Source organism: Haliotis rufescens, unplaced genomic scaffold (assembly GCF_023055435.1).
Source record: "Haliotis rufescens isolate VD_foot unplaced genomic scaffold, xgHalRufe1.0.p SCAF_4, whole genome shotgun sequence".
In the NCBI taxonomy this organism is placed as follows: domain Eukaryota; kingdom Metazoa; phylum Mollusca; class Gastropoda; order Lepetellida; family Haliotidae; genus Haliotis; species Haliotis rufescens.
This window is the reverse complement of record NW_025964112.1, coordinates 63,093,362-63,119,573: the sequence shown is the minus strand read 5'-3', so window position 1 is coordinate 63,119,573 and position 26,212 is coordinate 63,093,362. Positions and strand designations below refer to the sequence as shown.

The window sequence follows — 26,212 nt, the reverse complement described above, 5'->3', positions numbered from 1 at the left end:
CCTGTCAATCCTGTAACCTGTAACCGTTATAACCTGTCAATCCTGTGACCTGTAAACGCTATAACCTGTCAATCCTGTGACCTGTAAACGCATGACATAATCGTGAGGGGACATCGTTCGTTCGTAAATGTCAGCCATGCTTTGCTCCAAGACGGTATTCAGCTATATACAACCTGACATATTTTTTTAATGTAAAAACTACAATTAATTGTACACGATTGTGACGTCACGATGAGCGATGAGCGTAAGTTAATATGAATGTCATGTATCCATGTCACGCTCTAGAGCATAGGACCGCCTCCGTGGTCCAGTAGATTGGAATACGAAAGGTTTCTGGTGGTGGCAAGAGTCGAGCAGATCAAGACGTTACTGCTTCATTCATCAATTGAAAACATACGTGAGATTTCTTCAAAAGTGATTTATTAATATACAATAACGAAATAAATATTTTACTTATAGAATCCACGGAGAGCAAAACCTGTTGCTGGGATAGTCAAAAACATTGATAAACTGGAAAAAAAAGAAAATGTACAGTTTAAACACAAAGCTGGCAAAAATGGAGACAAATTTAGCCCATGCATAGCAGGCATGACCAACATACCAGCCTGTCTGTACGGGTAGACTGTAGGAAACTCGGGAATGACAAAAGCTTTAGAACACCTTTGGGACTGTCTAACAACAAGTAGCACACGCTAGTGTCATGTTAATTCACTTCATATTTTCTCAAAAGAAAACAAACACATTGATACACTGAAAGACACGATAGAAAATTCACGATGCCATGGTTTTGGTTTCACAGAATGACAAAATGTTGAAGTACCGGAAGAATATTTGCTTATTGCTTTTTTCTTCTTTTTTTAGTTTAAAAGAATTAAACAGCAATAAAAAATAAATACGCTCCAAAACATTAGCTAAAAATGTATTGTTATAATCAAAGAGAAAAATAATAAATAACTGCTTAAGTACAATGCCCTTAAAGTAGTCGCCTATATAAGCTCAATGTGTGAAGGGTTGTTTTTCCAATGCCTACTGAAACACAAAAGTGTTTTTTTTTATAAAAAGCATACATGGTATGAACATGTGATGAGTTTTTGCACGCACTATGTATCCTGTTCACGTTTCTACTCACATCCTTAATTTTCACATCCCTTATGGTACAGCGAACAGTGCAAGAACGACGCAGCATCCCATTACAGCTGGAGACATGACCAGTACCACAGTTGATGAACAGAGAATAGAGTATCTGGAACTGCACATCATTTCCTTCGATTAATCTATAGGGAAACTGATCGCCTCCATCTTGGCACGTCTTTTGACGTTATTTCGCTAGGAACGTGACCTTGGTTGGAGTGGACATGCCCTAGCAAGACAATCTATTTATGAAATACGTTTTCAATAAGATTAATGACAAATCATCTCAGAAGTATTTTATTTATCGATCATTTTTTCCTTCGCCAAATGAATCAGGTACTTTGTGTCACTGATAACAAGATCGAAATTACAAACAGGACGTCTTGAAAGCTTTCTAATGTAAGGGAGACAACTCAGTATACCACACACATTCACTCTCGAACATTATCGTGGGAATGGACGATCTATCACAACCGATTACCACATTTTCAATGGAAAGTGCGTCGTTTGGAAAGGGAATCTATGTACCAAGGCGCCATCTATACAGAGTTAAGGGGGATAACTTGCTGGTTACTACCAACGAATACCGCTAAATAATAGACAAGACATACACACAGGAAGAACGTATGTATAGGAACACCACTCACACTTCGGAGTGTTTTGTAAATAGTGTACATAGCAAACTGGATTTCATTCAAAACCTGGGCATTTTGATATTTGTTGTTAATTCTTTTCCATTAACAAAACATCAACAGTGATTGGAAAAAAACAGATCACAAAATGCTGTATCGGTTAATTTGGTATTTCAGCTCTTCTACTTACTCAAATATATTCATGAAAATAATACCTAAGTATAAACTAAACGCTTTCCTAAAACCCATCTAGCTACACGAGGCAGAATACACTATACTGTATTCGGTGAGGCGAGAGTACAATTTACCTCAAATTACGGATGAAGCGTAATAACCTTCTGATTGTAAACCATAACAAAAAATTAAATGCTGTCTTGGTTATGTTGGTAGTATAGCTTTTGACAAATGCTCAGAAATGATTATCAGAAAATACATTTAGTGAGTATGTACACGGTACGGCCGATCTCAACCTGATCGATAAGGCAGAATGGAAAGGAAACAGCCGCGTACATGAATATATTGGTTTACATTGAAAAGATTCGGAGATTAATCTGCTAAAAGGTCCTCCAAACAAATATTCGTTAAATAAACATTTAAAAATAATTTTTAATAATTGAAGTCGTTAAAACAAGAATTCTTCACTCATAACGTTATCTCAAACACGCTAAAAGGGCAAAGTCTCCGAAATTTAGATTGTAATGTCTGACACAAAATGACCACATGCGTGAAGGAAGCCATGCGTCCGACTCGTCTAGGATATTTAATCTTGAGCAGGTCGTAAATACATGCCGATGAGAAGTGACCAGAGTGGTTCCGACACGTGTACGTCACGGCAAAATAATTTATATTATATAATGTTGCTGCTAGAAACTTTGAGCATTTTGCTTTTGTTAAATTAAAAAAAATAAACAACTACTAAACACAACATATTGTGTATTTTATTCTGTGGTCTATTTAGGTGATGTTTTCACTTTGTGGATATATTTAGTGTAATATATTTAATGCAAAACCGAACGTGGTGTTTCTGTTATGATATCCTACCAGAGATAAGAACTGAGTAAATGTTTAACGGATAAAATGTCATCCCTGTTCTGTTGCTTTTTTTAAGAATTAGTCTGGGTACACATGTTTTATGTGAGAGAAAGTTCATGGCTTAAGATAGTTGGATGTATGAAATTAAATATGGTATATATTGACGACATTCTGTACATAAGTGTAATTGTAGTTTGTGAGAACGTGTTTTATCATGATGCTCTATGTCAGTCTGTACAAAAATACACTACTCAATGTATCTACACCGAATATAGTGGAAATGATGTATAAAATTTGGCTTTCAAATAAATAAAATGTTAATATATGAAAAATGCATTGTCCAGCTACAGTCCTGCTATTATCTATTGACATACATATTTGATCAAAAAACATCATCCAAAGATATACACAGGTGTCATCAAAACACTGATGACGTCATGTCAAAAATGTCAGCACACAGTGACGTCACAATGACGTCACTTTTAGTTTTGTGTTATTCTCATAGGACATTCACATGAAGTCAATATAAGCTTCAAAATCACATGCGTACAAGCTGGCTTCGGGTTTGAAATATGGGAGTGTGTTTTCCTCCAAATCTGGGTCGATATTTAGCAAAGCACTGATATGCACACCAACATGACTTGTCTGTCAAAAGCACTATTTCAAACGACTCCGCTTTCAATATTTTGTCAGAAGTCGCATTCTGGCGTGACGTCATATGGCGGTATTGTGACCTCATAGCGGTATTGTGACCTCATATGGCGGTATTGTGACCTCATAGCGGTATATTGTGACGTCGCAGCAGTCAAGGGTTACGTCGACAAACCTTTGTCTGAGATTAAGTTTTCACATCTACACACACATCAGGGAACATATAAAACACTCCTGCTGAGGAAGAGTGATGCAAAATTATAGAGAACCTTTGCGTACCGGTGAACACCCTTCGGATCTGGGGTGTTCACTACGTCGGAGAGTTGCGTTAGCCACGGCGCATGCGCAGATAAGTCATAAAGGCCTCGTATAGGCGCAAAAACAAGATGTGCAATGTTCGCATTATTGATAACAGCATAGCAAGACGCTACTACGCCATCCACAACGATTGTTCCGCTATGGGTGAGAGGTGCATACACTCCCCTTTCAGTCCTCGATGTAACCATGGTAACACGTGACGCTTTTAAATATTCCACGTTGTCGTCATGGTTACCGTACAGAAGAAACTGGCCTGGTTTCACCGTCTCCGCATACACTACGACGCTACTGTCGAACACATTCCCTGTACAGTTGGAGTCGGTCACGTAGATCAAATGTTTCGCTGTCAGCGTAATTGTTCGTCCATCTTCAGTGGTTATGGTATAAAACAAAGCTGTCTCTCCGATGTTGCGATCTAGGAACGTTATCACCTCACTGAATTCCAGCTGTCCGCCACTGCCAACGCCCAGGACCATGTCTCCCACTGCCAGATGGTCCATGGCAACGGTTCCTCTTTGCGTTGTCACCATTCCGTAACCAGGGAAACAACCGCCGATTTTGATAGCCACGGAGGAATCTGGAGGTTAAAAAAACAGAATGAGAGAGATGAATATAAACGAGGAGATACATCCATCACTTCATCAATCTTCGTCGTGTCTATTTCAAACTAAAAAGGACGATATTCAATATTATATTATAATATAAGGAACAGTGGTTACCCAGACAAGCGCCATAATTTGCTGTGAAGAATTGTCTCCATAGGTATCTTGGTTTTGGTTGGTTGGTTTGTTGTTTAACGCCGCACTCAGCAATATTCCAGCTATATGACGGCGGTCTGTAAAATAATCGAGTCTGGACCAGACAATCCAGTGATTGATATCATGAGCATCGATCCATTGGGATTCGATGACCGTGCATCAACCAAGTCAGCGAACCTGACCACCCGATCCCGTTAGTCGCCTCTTACGACAAGCATAGTCGCCTTTAACGGCAAGCATGGGTTGCTGAAGACCTATTCTACCCCGGATCTTCCTTAGGTATCTACTAATGTGCGTTTGAATGACCTTTTCGCTGTGATATGATCCTTGGCTTGGCAGCACCATACTTATACTCGTGGACTCACAAATGGTAAACATCTAAGACCTGCCTCAATTCGGTCTTTCCTGCCACATCAAGCTAACACGCTGTGATATTCAGAAGTATTTTTCAAAGTGGCGTGATGCAAGACGCAAACACCCAAGTATATCTACCACGGTACTACAGGCATCCCGACTTGGTTGATGCATGTCATCGTATCCCAATTGCGTAGATCGATGCTCATGATTTCAATCTATGGATTGTCTGATCCAGACTCGATTATTTACAGACCGTCGTCATATAGGTGGAATATTACTGAGTGCGGCGTTAAACAACAAACCAACCAACCATGGTGCTAAGGAGAGGCGAGGTAGACAACTGGTTCAAGCATTCGCCCGAACTTCACGTAATAAATACAGTAAACAGAGGGATTAGGCTTCGAGAACTTAAAGACCCATCACAGTATTTGTCGTCGAAGATTGGATCTCCTTAAGTTAATCATTGCAATTGGTTAATTATGTCATGGTCCGTGTTACATATGTACTTAGTGTTTAAGCGGGTTTGAGTCCAACGTAATAGATGGAATACTGAGCCGTGTGCTAGGCAGTCCTGCTCGACAACGGAATGGGGATCCGTACCAATACATCACTATAACAGTATATTAAAGAAGCTGATGCCCATACATTCTGGCCGTTTTGTAGATGAAATATTGCTTACCGCGTCATAATACATAATACTAAGTCACCATGTCAATGTCTTGGTGACATTTGGTAATCTACTAATGATCACTGCAGGTTATAAAATGACACCTTGGCGTTAATCGTCTCGTGGATAAGGTACCTATCCATATACTGACTACCACGGTGCGGGTCCAAGCTCATATGAGTTGATTGATTGGCTATTTGCCGACCCGAGATAGGATTCGTGGTTTGAAATTACTCAAGCCATCCTTCTCGTAGGTTTGTTTGTTTGTTTTTTGTTTAGCGCCGCACTCAGCAATAATCCAGCTATACGACGGCGGTCTGTAAGTAATAGTGTCTGGACCAGACAATGCAGTAATTGACATTATGAGCATCGATCTACGCAATTAGGATACGATGACATGCAGCAATGGTAATAATAATAGTGTGAGTGAGTGAGTATGGTTTTACGCCGCTTTTAGCAATATTCCACCAATATCACGGCGGGGGACACCAGAAATGGGCTTCACACATTGTACCCATGTCGGGAATCGAACCCGGGTCTTCGGCTTGACGAGCGAACGCTTTAACCACTCGGTTACCCGACCGCCCCTGGTAATAATAATAATAATAATAATAATAATAATAGGGATCTATCTGGGCTTGCACATGGCCAATATTCGGTCACAAGTCAGTCCCAAATTGAAACTAGATAATTCACAGTCCCCCTTTATGGGGAGTCAAACCAGCGAACGGTTTAACCACTGCGCTAGCTCACCGCCAACTGTACTAGAGAGAATTGTGACTATAAGGGCCTTCTGGAAACATCCGAAATCACGGGCTATCTCACACAGCCCGCCCAGCATGGAAGGGGAGAGGGGGGATTGGATTGGCTTCGATAAAGCAAATGTTTAGCTGTATCAAACTTTTATATGCATTTTATTCTGCATTGGCTAAAACCATAAAATATGACCTATTAACAGCAATAATGAAAGGTAGCTTAGCATTACTCGTAAAATTGGTGATCTAGCTGAAAGATTGTCGACAAGGGCGTAAATGCCTATTCACTATTCATTGTAGAGCTATGGCCACCATTAATTCGTCTTATTGCACAAGCGTCTCACCATTAATATTGATTGTCTTTTGAAAAGATTTGTCCGATTCAAAGTTGTTTACTTGACTTTTATTCATATTCTTCCAAAGATGCTTAATGTTCTAATTTTTTTAAGCATTATATAAATTATTACTGCAAATATAATGTCTGCAGCTTCCCCATAGTAAAGAGCGTGGCATCAAATTAGCAGTTAACTTTCAAGAGACAGAAAAATTCCAATCCCAAAATAGTTGATAATGATCGTAAGCGGCTATCCTCCGGTCGTAATTAATGTGTTTAACTAACAATCAAAGTACAATTGAGTTCAAATCATGTTCCTCCGGGGTGTACATGTAGATTTCAATGAATACTGAACCTGGTATCTTAAGTACATACAAAGTACCCGCAGCGAGTGTGATATGGTTTTCCTCGCGACTGAGTACAGGCGCCGCCGACAGTCTGTCGCGCCTAGCCGACGGTGTGATAAAACTCTACACTGATTCCGATTGGAGATGGCGGACATATCAAACCGATCTGTCATTCATTTTCAAAAAGTGTCACTCAAACCCGAAATGGACAATAGATAAAACAGCGTCGGTAGGTTTTCTCGCCTTGGTGGCAAAACTATCGCGAGATGGTTCTGTACTAATCGGCGGAACTGGGTGACGACAAAACGTCATTGAAAACAAAGCCGATCAACTCACAGGAGCAATATAGCGCAGGCGTCAGACTGATATCATTTTATTACTGGAAATAGTTCAGGGGGGAGTCTCATCTGCCTCAAAAATCGGATCATGGCAGTCGGGATGGACAGGGGACTCCGCTGATACTATCTGTCGTATAATGCCTTCAAAGGATAACAGATATACAAAAGCGTCCATTGTTCAAACAATTTTATTTCCAAATGTGAAATTTAACCCGATGTTAATGCAATCCTGTACGGCTGTTTTCGTGTTGTGCTAAATTGCATCCCTGTTTCATACTGCGGTCGGTGTAAAGCAGGCAGCAACTGTTCTTGCGTGAAGTAAGTTTAATAGTGGGCATGCAAATAACGTGAATTTTTATTTACAAAATTTTATGAATAAAAGATTTCGGTTGACAATCGTGCATTTTTTTCATACACTTTGTAATAAAAAAATGAAACCATTGTCATTTTGAATCAAATATGAGTATGTGGTTACTCTTGCCCGGCATTTTAATGGCTACTTAAATCGAGACAAGGAAAGGGAAGGAAAGAAAACCTATATTTGTTTTCATTTCAATTATTCATTTTTAAAGTTCATACAAACAATAATATTAATGGCAATCTGCCCATGAAACATAATACCATCTGTACGCCAAACAGATCTCCATCACAATATCGTCAAGAAAAATGTTTTAAATAGTTGCACACTGAATGTAAGTTTCAAACGTATCTGTACACTTTCCCTAATCCACGATACCAGCATGTGTTGACTAAGATACATAAAGAAGTCAATCCATGTCAATACCTATGGGGAGTAAAGATACAGATTAGAGCAACGGTGTTAAGGAGGGACTCTACTCCACTATCAAGAACCTAGGACCATCCTTGGTCCAGCTGCTGTCTTTATACTGCTGTGTGAGGAACTGAATCATCGATCCAATCCATGGAGGGTAATATTAGCTTAAGAGGCATCTTAAATTTTCGTTTAACAGCCAAATAAAGCAATTGTTGAACGACTTGAGATCCAAGTAATGCGTGTGAATATTCAAACTTCCAAACTATCATAATACGTTTCTGAAAAACACGTTTAGAGCAGAAAGTATTTTAAAGCATTAAAATGTATCCTAAAGGGAGCCTCAGATCGCGGTAGCCGATCACACGCACGTTTAACGCCAACGACTGTCTGATAGTTCATTACGAGTACACGGGACTAGTAAACCCAAATAACGTATGGATATGTGTCGTTCTCGCACGCCCAGAAAGATCACCAACGAACCCGGTTGCGTCAAGGGCAAACACTGCAAAAATCTACAGAATGTGACGTAGAATATTTCAACATTCAATAAATGATTTCTCAAACATGCTCAAATTGAAATTCTTCAACTATTTGAAAGTTAACCCTCCAGTCTCTCCATGAAGGCCTAAGCGGTTGTCTGCAAGCACAGATGGGCGAAAACTGGAGTTTCGGGTAGCCCCTTTAACTGTTTACACAAGTTAACGTCTTCGTGACTTTCCGCGGTGTTTGGACGAGACTTTAAACATGGAGGTCAAAAGTCAGACCAAAATGGCGTAGAGTTAAGTCGGTTCGCCCGAGATCTCGCGCCTCTTTCACGTGACGTGTAGACGAGAGCAGATTTTCAGTTTGCCGAGTGTTTTTGGTCTGTTTTGGGGGTTCAGTTCCGCCGCCCTGGGGTCAGGTAAAAATGAATGTTCTTGGTCCTGGGACAGTCGTTAATCGCACTGGGAGATGTTTTGGGAAACAACAAATCAACATCATTTGTCAAACGTTACACGGACCTTCAGCTAATGATAGAAGCTCAACAGACTAAACAACACCCACAGTGAATGTGTACACGTTTTTTGGTTGGTGTGTTGTTTAACGCCGCACTCAGCAATATTCCAGCTCTATGACGGCGGTCTGTAAATAATCGAGTCTGGCCCAGACAATCCAGTGATTAATATCATGAGCATCGATCCACGCAATTGGGATCGATGACATGCATCAACCAAGTCAGCGAGCCTGACCACCCGATCCCGTAAGTCGCCTCTTACGGCAAGCAGAGTCGCAAAATCACGAAATCGCCCTCCTGTCCAGTCAGGTGTCGACGTGACGTGTGCCCTGTGTAAAACTTGTAAATATGGGATTGACACGTGAAGATCCGGTTAGAGAATAGGTCATGCTTGCCGTAAAAGGCGGCTATGCTTGTCGTAAGAGGCGACTGACGGGATCGGGTGGTCAGGCTCGCTGACTTGGTTGCTGCATGTCATCGTATCCCAATTGTGTGGATCGATGCTCATGACGTCAATCGCTGGATTGTCTGGTCCAGACTCGATTATTTGCAGATCGCCGTCATATAAATGGAATATTGTTGAGTGCGGCGTTAAACAACAAACAGAACAAAATTCCTGCCCATGCTTACAACGGGAGGATATCTGCACTGGTTGCGTCATGTACCCGATGTACGTGAAAGTGCAATGACGGGTGGATATCTACTGACGCCATTTACCCGATGTACGTGAAAGTGCAATGACGGGTGGATATCTACTGTACACTACTGACGCCATATACCCGATGTACGTGAAAGTGCAATGACGGGTGGATATCTACTGTACACTACTGACGCCATGTACCCGATGTACGTGAAAGTGCAATGACGGGTGGATATCTACTGTACACTACTGACGCCATGTCTCCGAAGTAGTGAAAGTGCAATGACGGGTGGATACTACTGTACACTACTGACGTCATGTACCCGATGTACGTGTAAGTGCAATGACGGGTGGATATCTACTGTACACTACTGACGCCATGTACCCGATGTACGTGTAAGTGCAATGACGGGTGGATATCTACTGTACACTACTGACGCCATGTACCCGATGTACGTGAAAGTGCAATGACGGGTGGATATCTACTGTACTCTACTGACGCCATGTACCCGATGTACGTGAAAGTGCAATGACGGGTGGATATCTACTGTACACTACTGACGCCATGTCTCCGAAGTAGTGAAAGTGCAATGACGGGTGGATACTACTGTACACTACTGACGTCATGTACCCGATGTACGTGTAAGTGCAATGACGGGTGGATATCTACTGTACACTACTGACGCCATGTCTCCGAAGTAGTGAAAGTGCAATGACGGGTGGATACTACTGTACACTACTGACGTCATGTACCCGATGTACGTGTAAGTGCAATGACGGGTGGATATCTACTGTACACTACTGACGCCATGTACCCGATGTACGTGTAAGTGCAATGACGGGTGGATATCTACTGTACACTACTGACGCCATGTACCCGATGTACGTGTAAGTGCAATGACGGGTGGATATCTACTGACGCCATGAAGCCGATGTACGTGAAAGTGCAATGACGGGTGGATACTACTGTACACTACTGACGCCATGTACCCGATGTACGTGAAAGTGCAATGGCGGGTGGATATCTACTGTACACTACTGACGTCATGTACCCGATGTACGTGAAAGTGCAATGACGGGTGGTTATCTACTGTACACTAGTGACGCCATGTACCCGATGTACGTGAAAGTGCAATGACGGGTGGATATCTACTGTACACTACTGACGCCATGAACCCTTATGTACGTGTAAGTGCAATAACGGTTGGTTATCGGCTAAAGACATGCGAACGCTGTTCCTGATAAAGACGGTTAGCGCATACACGTTAAAGCCCCCAATCGGGCTTCACGAAGCATTCTACCACCATATTCCGTTATGGCCGTCAAGTGGGGAAATATCAATCTGAAGTTCGTATGTTCAGTAAGCAATGTTCCAAGGTACACCACGTCCACGTGGCACCCAGCTGATCCGTTCACGTCTTACGATGTCATTTATTCAAACATATCCAAACACACCATTACATCAATGTAATAGTATGCGAGCGGTCTTCATATCAGCCCCAATTAGGGGTTTGAGTTCTTTTAAAAACATATTTGGCGTATTTGTGAAATGGGATAGCCAATATTTTGGGAGGTTTCAAGTGTACTTGCAATATCGTTGTCAAGTATTATCACAACGACTGAAAAGAAACGTGCTCCCTCATTAGCAATAAATCCTTAAACCACGTCAAAACACAGATGTTGTTTCATCTAACAACTCCATGTGGATCGTCCGCTGCAAATCATCTCCGTATTGTACGTTCAGTCTAAAGGAGAATAATTGTTTATGTCGCCAATGTTTATATTTCTCTTAGCAGCCTAATTCATGGTTTATTCCTCTTTCCAGCCCCCCTGAAAGGTGTTTTCACCACAATAGATTTAATGTGTGGAAACCGGCTGGCAAATTGACATTTCGCTATACTTTTCATTTGCTCTATTTACTTGACTAGAGAGCATTCGTTTTAACGACAAACATAGGATTGTGTCTTGAATTCCTATCCCAGTGCGATGCCATGTTCCGATTTTACACTCAACCCAGAGGGTGCGGGTTTCGTCACTTGTATTGTACTATTTCACAGATTAAGAATTTGACACCATCACCTTCACGCGAATAGAATCACACTGGCACCGAAACATTGGATGTTTATTGGGTAATAGGTATAACTAATTGCCATTTAGTTGATACAACTGTCAGAGTATGTAAATACTAACACAGGCCCAGACAAGGCGGCTGCTCAAAGTTTGCCGTCCTTTCACTTTTGTTTGGGACTGAGAACTAGAGTTATGAAGAATGCCGATGAATAGAGGTCACATTTAATGGCAACGCGACTAACAATCACAATCAGAGAAAAATTGATCAAAGGGCAGGTTGACCTGATCAAAGCGTGATAATTAAAAGCTTTTTCTCACGTACATATAGTGTGCAGCGTTGTACTGCTACTGCGTTGTATTAATACCCATACCTGTACAGGTATCTGACAAATCTAAATATTTAGATTTATGCAACGTTTACAGGTGTATTATATAAAGTCCCTCGGTTCTACACTGATCAGATTATTTTCCCTATTTACAAACAACTTCAAAGACGCCTACTCGAACTAAATTCTCTACGTATTTTATCATCGGTACGTTGACAAAATGCTCACGATTACTCTTAAGTATAAATATATTTCAATATTGAAAAAACGTTTTTGCATTTTTATTTCAATCGTACAACTTCCAAATATATAATGAAGAATAATAACCAAAATAAATTGGACTAGATGAACCCAAGCGCGTATACCAAGCGAGCAGTTGTCGGGTCACACCAAACTTCAAAGGGAGCTCAAAATACAATTAGTTGACCCGACAGACGTCCACGTTAAGATGGAATTCCCTGACAAAAAACTAGCCTAGGAGAATTTCCGAATTCCGACGTAGGCCAAGGACCTACGCATTGCCAGGTACGACACCATTCGTCGTCGCCGCGAACACGTCCTACAAACATCCACGGCATTCTCTGCGCATGTCTCATTCTTTAATGCGCATGCCTCATTTTCTGTCTAATTGCTTCCGGATGAAAGCCTTTTAACTCATATGTTTTACCCCAAACACATTGGTGAGAAAAAATTTGAAATTGAAATTTGTAACATGCTTTACAGCAATTCCGATTTACGAAGATTAAGGAATGAACCAACAGTATGCGCAATGTGTGATATGGAATTAAGTTCAACGATACGTAAACCGTCACTGAAGTTGCATCAGCCATTGTTTTAAACAAGACAGGTTGATATAAAAAAATACATTTAAATATGCACCGTAGTTGAATATACTGTTGACAATATCACTGGCCAACGCACAACAGGTAAATATTGTTGAAGTAAACTCAATCCCACAGAAATCCGAGTTTATTTTAAGACTTGTCCAGGGCACCGTTCCACAAAGCGATCGTAGCCTTAAGACAATTGTAACTCAACGTAGACTTATGACAGTCGTAGCGTTACGATCGCTTTGTGGAACAGAGCCCAGATGACTAGTCCTGATGACTAGTGTAAACCTGATCCTGCTAGTCCTTATGTCACTAGTCTGTAGCTAGTTCTGCTTCAACAAGACAGAAATGTTGACTGTTTACATTTTCGGCATTATTATCATTATTCAGTTTTATTTAGTTCCAATTTGTAACAAAATTGAAGCATTGAGAATTATAGATATCGAAGTGCTCCTAGTCAATGAGGACTACAATCACTGGAATTGTACTTGTCCTTGAACAATTTTGTTGTCTCGGGCTAGCTCACCAGCGTGAATTTAGAAAGCTCTCTTTCAGGCGTGGACCTGGATCTGTGAAACTGTTGCATTATCAGAGGCGACGCGATTTGTCTATTACATAACGGTACATTTCGTGTATCAAAATAAACTTGACATTCGCGCATGCATGATACGTTTAAGTTGGTTATAACGCCACCTACAGTACACACATCTAGGGTAATAGGCTGCTCCGCGCTCACACGTCATGGAAACGCCTTGTCATTTTGCCATTGTAGTGACAGACAAAGTTAGTCTTCTCCAACTATCGAGTCACTTTTGTGGGCGGATGTTAACGTATAATAAAGAGAAAGTAAAAGCTGAGTTACCTGCCATGTGGCAGTGTGTGCAGGTTACGGCGAATCACGGGGGTGGGGTACGGGAGAGCGGGATATACGACACTGAGTAAATATAACCACCGAGGGCCATGAGGGGTGGGGTCTTGGTTATTATTATTACATTTTCACGCAAATACCTATGCACAGTGTCATAAACTGCCGGGCAAAAGAACGTATACACTTAAAAAATGGATTTGACCCAAATAGTACAAAACGTTATCAAAACCTTACTCGGCTGAAAACAGTCGCCGAAACTCAACTATGATACCCGTATCAACTACATCGTCAATTCGTCATAAAATAATAATTTCTTGCTTGTGTCATGTTTGGCCACCATCAAACATGGCTGTATACTTTCTTTTGTCTGGCAGTGTACGTTTTGTGAAAGTTCGTGAATTTGCATTTCTATTACTGTCTTATTGCATATTAAGCAATACCGTCTAATCAAACGTTTGGGTGTGTAAGGTTTGGTAAAACCGTTTCTCGTTTGTAGATTTGAGTAAAATTGATTGTTTATAGGGAATGGCCTAACCGTCAAAAAATGAAAAAAAGCCCCAAAATGGAAAAAATAACTGAAAAGTGTACCTGGCATGCACTATAACCCCAAATCGACATGACGCGTGGCGTTAAAAAGTCTGTTTCCTTTTTTGTTTGTTTCTTCTTCTTCTACTATAGTCTTATTTGTGTGCGTGCGTGCGTGCGTGCGTGCGTGCGTGCGAGTGTATGTGTGTTTTATGTTTTGTTTTTTTGTCTGCAATATTCCAGTTACGTGGCGGCGGTCTGTAAATGATCGAGTCTGGATCAGACAATCCAGTGATTGATATTATGGACATCGTAGCATAAGCTTCTGAAGATCAATTCTAACCCGGATCTTCGCGTGTGGGGTGAAATGAACAACACATTTTAACCGTGTTACTGTGTCTCATCACGTGTACATACATTGATTGACAGTTGGAAACGTGTACACACCTGACTACCTTCTATGTAGTCATACGTATAATACATTTGCGCTGGTTATATATGTTTATTATTGTGTTGCCAAGCGTACCTTTACGTACATAACGTATTTTTGCTTTCGACCGTTACATACATAACGTATTTTTGCTTTCGACCTACCGTGCTTATAGTTCAGACAGATCATATCTTTACTACCGATCGACAGTATTTTCACTCCAGACCGATCGTATCTTCACACACACCGATCATATTTTTATTTCGTACCGAAGGTATATTTAAATCTGACCGACCGTATACTTTCTCAGACCGACCGTATATTAAACTCTGACCAACCGTATACTTTCTCAGGCCGATTATACCTTCAGTAACGATCGACCGTATCGCTAAACGAAAACAGTACTGATCTCAAAAAACCTATTTGACAGTTTTGTCCCTTTGAAATAATATCAGGTCCCACCTCCTGCGTTACAGTGAAGAAAGTTAATATTTTGTCCTTTTCTTATTTCTGACCAATCCTACTACTGTCAGTGAGTGAGTGAGTATTGATTTACGTTGTGCTATCATTCAGCTGCAGCGATTCTACTATGTGCATCTATTTCCAAAAAAGATTTCTATCACCGAATTTTTCAGTTCAACTTCACATACGACATTTACACACACAAAAAAGTTTATATTTTATTGTAAAAAAATAAATTCTGTCTTAATTCTTCAACAATAAAATTTGACAGATCCATGGGCTTTTTTGTCGCAAAAAGCATACGCAGACATTGGCTTCGGAGGAAAGGTTTGGAACTTGCTTAAAATTTGTATATGGGCGCACCTGCATAAATTGATCTTAGCACTATGACTAGCGTAATTCTATATTGTGTGGTTGTACGATTATGTTGACAAAAACATTCACGCGAGCGAGCCCAGGACTGTGCAGGCATACAGTCATTCAGTCTCACACCACGATCAGTTACTCAGTCAACGGTACGTAGCTAATGTTGTTCCTCTAAAACTTGTTTTTCCTTTTATGAAGTGAGTTCACATATCCTGGAAGTCTTCGGCTGTCCAGTATAAAAATCAAATGATCGGTTGTCCATTACAGAAATCAAATGATCGGTTGTCCATTACAGAAATCAAATGATCGGTTGTCCATTACAGAAATCAAATGATCGGTTGTCCATTACAGAAATCAAATGATCGGTTGTCCATTACAGAAATCAAATGATCGGATGTCCATTACAGAAATCAAATGATCGGTTGTCCATTACAGAAATCAAATGATCGGTTGTCCATTACAGAAATCAAATGATCGGTTGTTCATTACAGAAATCAAATGATCGGTTGTCCATTACAGAAATCAAATGATCGGTTGTCCATTACAGAAATCAAATGATCGGTTGTCCATTACAGAAATCAAATGATCGGTTTTCCATTATAAAAAATCAAATCATATGTTGTCCATTATATAATCAAGTCATCGGTTATCCATTCCTAATATTAAAAAAAGCGACAAAACCCTTTCCATTATAAGAAATCAAGAGTCAACTGTATGATGGTTACGTGTGTTTCTGAATCACTATAAAATTATAAAGATACCAGGTGTTAACGAAAAGGTGGGTGTATCCTGCCCACTGGTGACATCCGCAAAAAGACACATGCAAAGGCAAGTCAATTTTCCGCTGGGAAGACACGTGAACATATTGTACAAATCAAAATATGGAATTGCATTAGTTTTATCACTGATACGTCAAATTTGCAAAATCTACCGTAAAACGTTTTGAAAACTTTCCAAAGGCCTTGAATGTTGTAACCCTTATCAAACAACGCATGAGGAGCCGTGTGACGCTCTTTGAAATCTTCTCAGAAAGAGCTTGCTCGATTTACCTCAAAAGTTGTGAAAAGTAGACCCTAAAGGCTGTCGACATCAAAGACAGCCAACAGATACATTCACAAACCTTTCTTGACAAACGCTTTTCAACAAACACTGACATTAATTAGAATCTACCGGTACTGATAGTCAGAATATTAAACATGCAGCAGTACACAGTGTTGTGTCAGTGTTAGTCTGTCTGGGTCCCCCAACAGTATTTTTTTCCCAATCTCCAGCCCTTACTTTAATGCAGTAGCCCCAAATGAAGCAGATCTAGATATTCCATACGTTCAGGACCTCCCATCTCACTAGCCTCCTTTTCACTTAAAATGCAACAGCTTCTTTCTATCAAAATTATATATTTTCAGAGTTTGAGCGTAGTCTATATGAGCGCTGTCAGTGGTCCTCTCGTAACCACGCCTTGAACGGAGCGAAGATACTCGCAATACACAACACAGAGAAATCCGAGAATTTTTGTCAACATACTAATTATTTTGGTCGTCATTTCTACGACCCTTATAACAGCCGGCAAAGAAGCGGCGAGATATGCCCCTTTTGTTATACAACAAACGCATTTTTGGGTCAGATTATTTACCTAGCGAGCTGTTAGTGCCTCCCCAGATTGCTCGGCACGTTTTCGTGCTAATGGTCAAAGTTTAAAAAAAGTGACAGTGATTTTTTCAAAATACAAATCCGCGGATGACGAGCGTCGACCAATGAGAGTCCCAAGCACGATAGTGCTATGTTAATGGCAGTGTTGTGAGTATTCCGCTATAGAGCAGGTTTTCCGCTCTACATGTGTAGTTACACACGACTATGAAAACCGCCAAGATCGATGTGACATTTTCATGCACTATTTGCACTAGTGTCAGTTGACCCACGAAACAACACTAATGTTGGTAAATGCAATACACCTTAATCAAAAGTTTAAAAAGACATATTGGTCGGTTTGATTGAGTGAGTGAATATTGTTTAACGCCGCACCAGGAAGTTCTCGCCAACGCACGAGCTCAAGGTGTGGCAATTATATGAACGTGACTTGTTACACGGGGATCGAACCCAATCAATCTCTACCAGCGCGGACATATTTCGGCTAATTTACAAAATCAAAACTCAATTATGAAAATAAATTGACTAAGCGTCTTCAATCTATTATGGTCAATTTTCTTTTTTTAACAAACCAGAGAATACAGATTGTTTTGTAAACAATAAGTGCACCCATGGATTCCTTTCATCACACAACACACGTCACAATGCAACCTCGTTTATCCGGTCTCCACCTTTTCTAGTAAAATCGTTTGGATTAAGATGTGTCCGGATTAACGACTGTGAATGGACTAATATTTCTTTGTAATCCATGCTCCTCCAGTCACCACCCCAACTACAGAGCGTCGCGTTAACGAATTTTATCTGTGACTATTGTTTTTAAAAATGTGACACAAAACGCTTACCTGACTTTACCGAACAATGAATGTGATTCCGTGACTCGTAGTAGACCCAATCAAATCCTGATTCCACAGCGAGGCGCGCGAGCATACCATATTTGGCTCTGTCTTTATCCGACGTTGTGATATCTACGGCTCTGCCTTCATAATGCAGTGAGTCCTTGGAGTGAGTCCCATCCTCATCCCACGCCTCAGTCACGCGCAGCTTCACCCCAGGCCACTGATTCATCACCGATATCGCCAACATGTTCAGCTTTTCTTTACACCGCTGAAACAAACAATGACAATATAAAACATAATCCACGGTAGCAATTCTGTGAAAAAAACATCATACAAAATAACCAAAGATGGACAATGCAAGTAAACCAGTGATTTGAGAGGAGAATTGGTCAATGTGTGGCTAAGTCAATCGCAGCATGCTGACCCAATCTATAGGAGATTATCATTTCAATTTTGACATATAGATATTAATGTGAGTCTTATGTGACCAGAATGTGACCATTATGTCTAGATTTATGTCCAGGAGTCTACCTGTTTAGCTAATGACCTACGAATGTTGTATGCATATTTCTCGCCCATTTCCACTAAATACATTACACTCTTTTCTCTGCTAAAACTCTTGGTATTAAACAGACTAAAAGAATTCATTATTAATATGTAAAGTATATTTTTTTAAGAAGAGAATATATTACCAAATATATATTTTACAAAATTGCCAAAGGATATAAATATCCCGTCATGTTATGTGCACTTGAAGCTCTAAATGTATCGTTGTGTGGGCGCTTATCAAATATGTAATGTTGAAAACTATAATCATTCCATTAATAACGATATAAATTAAATAGAAAAATTATCAGTCTTCATTAGAAACAAATAAGCACTGAAAACAGTCAAGAAAAATGCATATCTTTGAGTGAACTGATTTACCAAGGGCCACGCGAAATCGAAGTCGTGATTGGTTAACGCTCCTCTATATTAAGACGTAAATAAATAAAAGTACAGTTATTTGTAATTTTAACGAAATGCTTTCAATCATGTGTTATTTACTTTAGTGCCCTTTATCTATCAACAGATTTAGTGTTGTCTCGTTGACCTAGCATCAAGGCATCCCATTTAGATTTCATTTGCTGTTTTCTTATATCGTATAACATTTTACGACAAAATAAATGCACCTTATGTTCCGTATTTTATTTAGCTGTCCTCGGTCTGGCTACCTCGTGCAGGAATAAAGGAAGATTTAGCTGCTATGTAATCGAACAGGGGCGGACCTGGACTAACACGCGTTATTTTCCATTGTATTCCCCAGCTGAAGTTATTGCCAGTAAAGCCCCTGGTTTAGGGCTGGGATTAGGGCCCTGTTGCCCCGATATATCCCAGTTTGGAACACAGTAACCAAGTTATATTTACAACCATTGTCATACATATAGCATCAACACTCCAGCTGAGCATGTCATGGTCGGTCGTCTTCATGATAATTGTTCATGGCCAAGGAACATGTTATTGGGCTGTTTCCTTAAATAGAAGCCCCGGGTTTAACATATCTCTCATATACTATAATTTCGTTTGCTAAAATATCAAGTAACTGAGCCGAGACTGATCGTTTTTTTATTGCAGCTTATTAATAGTTACCCTTCTGCGTTTCAGTTCTGTGATGTTCTTTTTAAGAGATGCTGATATTTGCAAAACTTATGCAAAATGAAATACTGTTATAAATCTATTGCATTGTCTGATACTGCCGCTGCTCTCACTCCCTCAAATCCTGGCAAGCCGCTTTTTCATTTGAAACCAACAAAGCATGTAATTCGAGATGTCGGGTTAATTTTCAAGTTCACTGAATCCCAAAGGAAACGAGAAAACCTAATAAAGTTCAACCGAGAAAGTCAACATTACGTAACTAAATATGCCCTTGGGGGTCATGAAAAACCGGAACGGCAAAAACGGATCGGGGCAAATCGATTATCGGAAGGCAACTATTATCCAAATTAACGTGTTTGTAAAGTGTCAAAAAGGTCACGACGGTTCACTCCTTTACCCATGATAAATCGATCCGCAGTGGCAACCTAGGGCGTTATACGCGTAAGGATACATTGGCATGGAGTGCTCGGGCCTTGTTCCGACTGCTTTTATTAACCGGAAGCTAACAACGAGCTGCTTGTTCAGTGATGACGAATGCGGATTTTAATTTCTTTCGAGAATGAAAAATTTCCCTTTAATTTAGAAGTTGTACTAAATTAGTTGGCATGCCTCAAGGTATACCGCATGAGAGCCTTACGAATAGCAGCGTAACCTGGAGATGAAGACACGACGGACCTCCTTCAAACCCATATGTGGTGTATATGAGTAAACCACATAGGGGCTAATCTCTACATATCGTGCTTCCAACAGCGTGTTTCTGCCCGGGCGTGCGGCATTTACATATCAACAAATGTATTAACTCAGTCAGCTTGTAGCAAATACGACACAGACTAGCCATATTAATAACGTATTTTTAAATTTCTCAATTGTATTTCTTAAACAGAAAAGATCGAATAGCCTCAACAAAGTGTTCATTTTTTTAAAGAGGAGTTTTCTTTTTCGGAAATTCTTGTGTTCATCTGGTTAAAACGTTATTTTGAAAGTATGTCAACAAAATATTCACATGTCAAATTAAACACTGAAATAAATAAATACACTGACTTCTGCAAATAAAGAAGTTAAATCTCCTGGTGTGTTTGTTATTAAGTATCAGCACCCCAAGGATGCGTGGTTTCTGGTATAGCTATGTCTACTGGGAACACGAATTCTGGGTTGGTTTACAGTGGTAAACACCGTACGCTTTCTGAAGATAAAGCCTGTCTCGTTTAAGATCTACCAACAAGGAGTCTGACAGCTATACAGAGCTTGTAAACACTCGAGCGAGAGCTTCGTTTGCGCTCACACAGCTGTAGTAGAGTGCAAGTCGCTTGAGAATTAATAAGACGTAACAGAGATATCGTCAGACCCACGTTTTAACGTACGTAGCGGATATATACCGTGACTTTCGCTAAATCGCCGAAACAAAACTTCAAATTGACATTCCGTACATCGATTACCTCCCTTGTAATGAGGAATTGTGTTACAAAGTGAAGCCAGATCGCAGATGTTTGAACTGCACGGGTTCTCAAAGAGGTCCCCTTGGATGCAAACAAGAGAATGGGGGTTTTACGACCCTACTATTGTTCAAACAGTCGCGGATAAGTCCTGTCTGGCCCTCTACCCACTACCTTCCAACGCCGGCGCTCTCAATTGGCAAACACGCCAAACAACAAATTCGGACATTTTGACCGAGTGGCAATAAACTCAAATTTACAATCCTCAGTTTGACCCCCAGTTTGCACGGCTTGGGTGAAAGACGCGTTACTGCACCCTTGAGTCGTGGGGTATGTGCTACCTGAGCACGTACTTGCTACACGTTACATCAAGTGTAACCTGGTCACGTATACGTACGTACCTGCTATACGTTTAGTACTGACCAGAGCACGTACCTGCTATAAGTTTAGTGCTGTCAGAGCACGTACCTGCTATAAGTTTAGTGCTGTCAGAGCACGTACATGCTTTAAGTTTAGTACTGTCAGAGCACGTACATGCTACACGTTTAGTGTTGTCAGAGCATGTACAAGCTATAAGTTTAGTACTGTCAGAGCACGTACCTGCTGTAAGTTTAGTACTGTCAGAGCACGTACATGCTGTAAGTTTAGTACTGTCGGAGCACGTACATGCTATAAGTTTAGTGCTGTCGGAGCACGTACATGCTATAAGTTTAGTACTGTCAGAGCACGTACATGCTAAACGTTTAGTGCTGTCAGAGCACGTACCTGCTGTACGTTTAGTACTGTCAGAGCACGTACCTGCTGTACGTTTAGTACTGTCAGAGCACGTACATGCTATAAGTTTAGTGCTGTCAGAGCACGTACATGCTGTAAGTTTAGTACTGTCAGAGCACGTACCTGCTGTAAGTTTAGTACTGTCAGAGCACGTACCTGCTGTACGTTTAGTACTGTCTGAGCACGTACATGCTATAGGTTTAGTACTGTCAAAGCGCGTACCTGCTATAAGTTTAGTACTGTCAGAGCGCGTACATGCCATAAGTTTAGTGCTGTCAGAGCACGTACATGCCATAAGTTTAGTGTTGTCAGAGCACGTACATGCCATAAGTTTAGTACTGTCAGAGCACGTACATGCCATAAGTTTGAGATGTCAGAGCACGTACCTGCTATAAGTTTAGTACTGTCAGAGCACGTACCTGCTGAAAGTTTAGTACTGTCAGAGCACTACCGGCTATAAGTTTAGTACTGTCAAAGCACGTACATGCTATAATTTTAGTACTGTCAGAGCACGTACATGCTATACGTTTAGTACTGTCAGAGCACGTACCTGCTATACGTTTAGTACTGTCAGAGCACGTACATGCTATAAGTTTAGTACTGTCAAAGCACGTACATGCTATAAGTTTAGTACTGTCAGAGCACGTACATGCCATAAGTTTAGTGCTGTCAGAGCACGTACATGCTATAAGTTTAGTGCTGTCAGAGCACGTACATGCTATAAGTTTAGCGCTGTCAGAGCGCGTACATGCCATAAGTTTAGTGCTGTCAGAGCGCGTACATGCCATAAGTTTAGTACTGTCTGAGCACGTACATGCCATAAGGTTATTGCTGTCAGAGCGCGTACCTGCTATAAGTTTAGTGCTGTCAGAGCGCGTACATGCTATAAGTTTAGTACTGTCAGAGCGCGTACATGCTATAAGTTTAGTACTGTCAGAGCATGTACATGCTATAAGTTTAGTGCTGTCAGAGCACGTACCTGCTATAAGTTTAGTGCTGTCAGAGCGCGTACATGCCATAAGTTTAGTGCTGTCAGAGCACGTACCTGCTATAAGTTTAGTGTTGTCAGAGCGCGTACATGCTATAAGTTTAGTACTGTCAGAGCACGTACCTGCTATAAGTATAGTGCTGTCAGAGCACGTACATGCTATAAGTTTAGTGCTGTCAGAGCGCGTACATGCTATAAGTATAGTGCTGTCAGAGCACGTACATGCTATAAGTATAGTGCTGTCAGAGCGCGTACATGCTGTAAGTTTCGTACTGTCAGAGCACGTACATGCTATAAGTTTAGTGCTGTCAGAGCACGTACCAGCTATAAGTTTAGTGCTGTCAGGGCGCGTACCTGCCATAAGTTTAGTACTGTCAGAGCGCGTACCCGCTAAACGTTTAGTGCTGTCAGAGCGCGTACATGCTATACGTTTAGTACTGTCAGAGCACGTCATGCCATAAGTTTAGTGCTGTCAGAGCGCGTACATGCTATACGTTTAGTACTGTCAGAGCACGTACCTGCTATACGTTTAGTACTGTCAGAGCGCGTACATGCTATAAGTTTAGTACTGTCAGAGCACGTACCTGCTATACGTTTAGTACTGTCAGAGCGCGTACCTGCCATACGTTTAGTACTGTCAGAGCACGTACCTGCTATACGTTTAGTGCTGTCAGAGCACGTACATGCTATAAGTTTAGTACTGTCAGAGCACGTACCTGCTATACGTTTAGTGCTGTCAGAGCGCGTACCTGCTATACGTTTAGTGCTGTCAGAGCGCGTACCTGCTGTAAGTGTAATCCGGGCACGTGTTCGTGCATGTTGAATGTTTAGTGATACCTGAACGCGTGCATGTTACATATTTAGTGTTACCTGTCCATGTTGAATGTTACCTTTACACGTGCATGTTGAGTGTTCAGAGTTACCTGAACGCGTGCATGTTGAAATGTTTAGAGTACCTGGACGCGTGCGTGTTGAATTTTTATTTCAGTGTTACCTGGACGCGTGCATGTTGAATGTTATGTGTTATCTGGACGCGTGCATGTTAACTGTTTAGTGTTACCTGCGCACTAGCGTCTTATATGTTTCATGTTACCTGGACACGTGCATGTTATGTGTTCAGTGTTATCAGGGAAACATGACACTCAATCAGCCGAACCTGTCGCAGAGCTTGGCCACCCGACTCTCATCAGAGGGTTCCTACCACCAGCATGGGATACTGGGACCTATTCTTCCTCAGTATCCCTACTGAGGGTACACAGCAGTTAAGACATTGAGTTGGATGCAAACATGTTTCTCGCGAGGGGTTATCTTCCAAGCGCCCGTGGCCAGTCTAGATCTACAGGTTGTAACCAATGTGTTGTGTGAAAGTGAGATGTAATAGCGGTAATCATTAACTACTGGCTTCATTTACATCACACAATTGGAGTTGGTGGACAAACAAACGGGGTTGAATGAAATTACTGAAACTCGCTTGGACTGTAAATTGGACAGAGGCTATTAGGATAGTATGCTAGACGCACGAAGGGCTGTGCTTAAAGGTCTATAGGCCAAGTCTAGGTCTATGGGCCAAGTCTAGGTCTTTACACAGTCGGTTTTGTCTAATGTACATATAACATATTTTTTCCTCTCTATTAATTGCAACAAGTTTTACTACGTATAATTATGACAGATAATTTGCGACGAATTACTGAAATATTCCCAAATTTAGTTTTTACATTTATTAAAGACAATTTAATATAAATACATAGCCTAAATTAATTATTTATTATTAGTACGACACATTAACATGAATGAGTGAGTGAGTGAGTGAGTGATAAGTCAGTGAGTGAGTTTGGCAAAAATGGTGCAGATGTGCGAGGGGGAGTTTGGCTTTTGTACCGTCCGGTTTAATCAAGATTCTAACCATAACACATCGGGGATCAAGAATAATTGGAACCATGACGAGAATCGAACCCCGAGTGTTCGGCGTGACGAGCCAACGCTTTAACCATTAGGTGAATATGTTCTACTGACGTGTCACAATGACTCAGTTTGACTGTGAATGAATGAGACCGATCCAATCTTTGACGCAAAGGTCCAGGAGATAAGGGTCTTTGTTTTCCCATAACCCAATCACCCACTGTACCGTGTTTACAACTCCAGCGACTCAAGAGCCAACTGTTGTCTATTTCAGCGTCTACTTCCCCCGCCGTCCCCTCATGTTTGTAGGTTCTCCGTCTATGTGATACTCTGTAAAGCTTAGACAAATCACCACTGAAAGTAGGTTTATTCCCCTAGCACAATTGGTTTAAATAACTGTCAACTCGGGGCTTACAAGGCGATGTTAATGACCTAACGATGGGCGAACATGCCGGACAGTCCACGATTGTCACGATCGCATAGTTTTCGGCAAGAATAGTTTATCTACTTTCCGGCAGGTAGTTTGATGTCAATGATGAAGTTTTGTGGGAACATTTGAATGAAAACCGACATGACAATTTCACTGAAGATGAAGAATAGTGTTAAGGTGCTGATTTATGGAAACTTTGTTGGAACATTTGAATGAAAACCGACATGACAATTTCACTGAAGATTAGGAATAGTGTTAAGGTGCTGATTTATGGAAACTTTGTTTGAACATTTGCAACCTTAACCGACATGACAATTTCACTGAAGATGAAGAATAGTGTTAAGGTGCTGATTTATTGAAACTTTGTTGGAACATTTGAATGAAAACCGACATGACAATTTCACTGAAGATGAGGAATAGTGTTAAGGTGCTGATTTATGGAAACTTTGTTGGAACATTTGCAATGTTAACCGACCTGACAATTTCACTGTTTCTATGGTGAATATAAGTTAATATTAGTGCCTGTTACTCTGATGAATATAAGTTTATATTAGTGCCTGGTTCTCATGTAAATATACGTTAACATTAGTGCCTGGTTATATAGTGAATAAAAGTTAATATTAGTGACTGGTTATAGGGTGAATGTAAGTTAATATTAGAATCTGGTTTTCTGATGACTAGAAGTTCATGTTTGTGCCTGGTCATATTGTCAATATAACTTTACACTAGTGCCTGATAATATTGTCAATATAACTTTTCACTAGTGCCTGGTGATATTGTGACAATAACTTAATACTAGTGCCTGGTGATATTGTGAATATAACTTTTCACTAGTGCCTGGTGATATTGTGAATATAACTTTATACTAGTGCCTGGTGATATTGTGAATACAACTTTTCACTAGTGCCTGGTGATATTGTGAATATAACTTTATACTAGTGCCTGGTGATATTGTGAATACAACTTT

At 40.6% G+C, this 26,212-nt stretch overlaps 1 protein-coding gene across 5 annotated transcripts in view; it reads right to left on the bottom strand.

Annotated features, from left to right (window-relative positions):
* Positions 1–403: 403 nt before the first annotated feature.
* LOC124112190 (sonic hedgehog protein A-like) overlaps positions 404–26,212 on the bottom strand; it is a 157,871-nt gene continuing 132,062 nt past the window's right edge. For all 5 annotated transcript variants that reach the window (XM_046472188.2, XM_048382125.1, XM_046472189.2 and 2 more), the window contains 2 exons: positions 18,093–18,354; positions 404–4,341 (listed from right to left, as the gene is read on the bottom strand). In XM_046472188.2, coding sequence (XP_046328144.1) covers positions 3,659–4,341; positions 18,093–18,354 — 945 coding nt within the window. In that variant the 3' untranslated portion in view covers positions 404–3,658. The remainder of the gene's footprint in view (positions 4,342–18,092; positions 18,355–26,212) is intronic.